A 1,631-nucleotide genomic window follows, 5' to 3' on the forward strand; every position below is an offset into this window, starting at 1 on the left:
GGAATCTGTCATGGAATAGGTGTCTGAATAAGTTTTATTTTTTCTGGTTCAGGCCGGAAAACCCAGTTTTCAAATAAAAATCAAATTCAAAAAATTGTAGCGTCAAAATATATTTAATTTAACCCCGTTTCTACTGGTGGTCAGAAGGCCTCCTTTTGAGCAGAAGGGCGCCTGTTTGATTCCTGCATGCTGCAGCGCGACCACTTCTTTTTTTAAATTTTTTGAATTTTTAGGACGGTATTCAATTTTTTCAGGGTTCACCAAAATTTCGTCTTGGTCAGTTTTTTGGTAAGCTGTAATTGGAATCCGTCATGGAATAGCTGGGCCGAACAATTTCAACATATAATTGCACAATTGTTTTCGCCAACTTGTACTCGATTGTTCCCACCACTCGCCGTGCGCTACTGCCGCCTCCCGAATCACCCCGTCGCCGTTCCCCTTCCCCGCGGCTCCCATCACCGCCGCCGCCACGCTTAGTTTCTGCCCCACCTAGAGGTCAGCGATGGCCGCGTCCGAGAGCTCACTAACGAGGACCGCCTCGACCTGCGCCCCCGAGACTACGCACGGGACGCACGTCTTCAAGATCGACGGGTACAGCCTGTACAGGGGCTTCGGCGTTGGGAAGGCCATCGAGTCTGCTACCTTCGCCGTCAGCGGCTACGACTGGTGCGTCCGCTTCTACCCCGACGGTAGAAGGGAAGAGAGCAACAAATGGGTGTCTGTCTACCTCGAGCTCAAGACCGAGAACACTGAGGTGAGGGCGCTCTACAGTATGTGGCTGCTCGACCAGGCCACAGTGGCTCCGCCTCCGCCGCCGCAGACTTATGCCCGGCCAAACCCTAGCCAGATAGACCCGTCGGTTTTTGACACCCGTTACAATGCAGCCGCGACCCCGGGCTGGGGCTTTACCAAATTTTGGAGGAAGAGTGAACTTGGAGAGTATATTATTGACGACATTGTATGCATCCAGTGCAATCTTACAGTGATCAACTTCAAGGAGGCGCAGGTGGAGGAGGCCAAGATGGAAGTTGTGGTCCGAGTGCCGTCGTCATCAGAGCTAGCTATTGGATAATCTCAGTAACTTGCTGGACGCTACAGAGGGAGCTGATGTATCTTTCATTGTCAAGCATGAGGTTTTCTCAGCTCATAAGATCATTCTCGCAATGCGTTCAGCGGTCTTCCGGGCGGAGTTTTACGGTCCAATGAGGGACGAACAAATGTGCAGTGTAACTGTTGAAGACATGCAGCCCGCTGCTTTCAGAGGACTGCTTCATTTCATCTACAAGGATTCGTTGCCTCGGATGGGTGACCTCAATAATGACGAGTATGAAGAAATGCTTAGGCATTTGCTTGTCGCTGCAGATAGGTATGCCATGGAAAGGATGAAATTGATGTGCGAGAGCAAGCTGTGTGAGGTTCTTTGTGCCGACACTGTGGGTACCACGCTAGCTCTAGCCCACCAGCGCCATTGCAGCCAGCTCAAAGATGCTTGCATTGAGTTTATTATGAACTCTTCGAATAGAATGGTTGATGTGGTGGTGGCAAGTAAAGGCTATGAGAAACTGAAAAGGGAATGCCCTACTGTCATTGCGGATATATGGGAGAAAACAGCTAAGAGACGCAGACTTTAA

At 50.2% G+C, this 1,631-nt stretch overlaps 1 protein-coding gene across 1 annotated transcript; it reads left to right on the forward strand.

Moving 5' to 3' along the window:
• Positions 1-502: 502 nt before the first annotated feature.
• On the forward strand, positions 503-1,631 carry LOC109787402 (BTB/POZ and MATH domain-containing protein 2-like). The gene is given in 2 exon segments (XM_040396934.1): positions 503-1,054; positions 1,056-1,631. Coding segments are annotated over 2 exon segments (1,128 nt in total).

Source organism: Aegilops tauschii, chromosome 7 (genome assembly GCF_002575655.3).
Source record: "Aegilops tauschii subsp. strangulata cultivar AL8/78 chromosome 7, Aet v6.0, whole genome shotgun sequence".
Lineage (NCBI taxonomy): Eukaryota > Viridiplantae > Streptophyta > Magnoliopsida > Poales > Poaceae > Aegilops > Aegilops tauschii.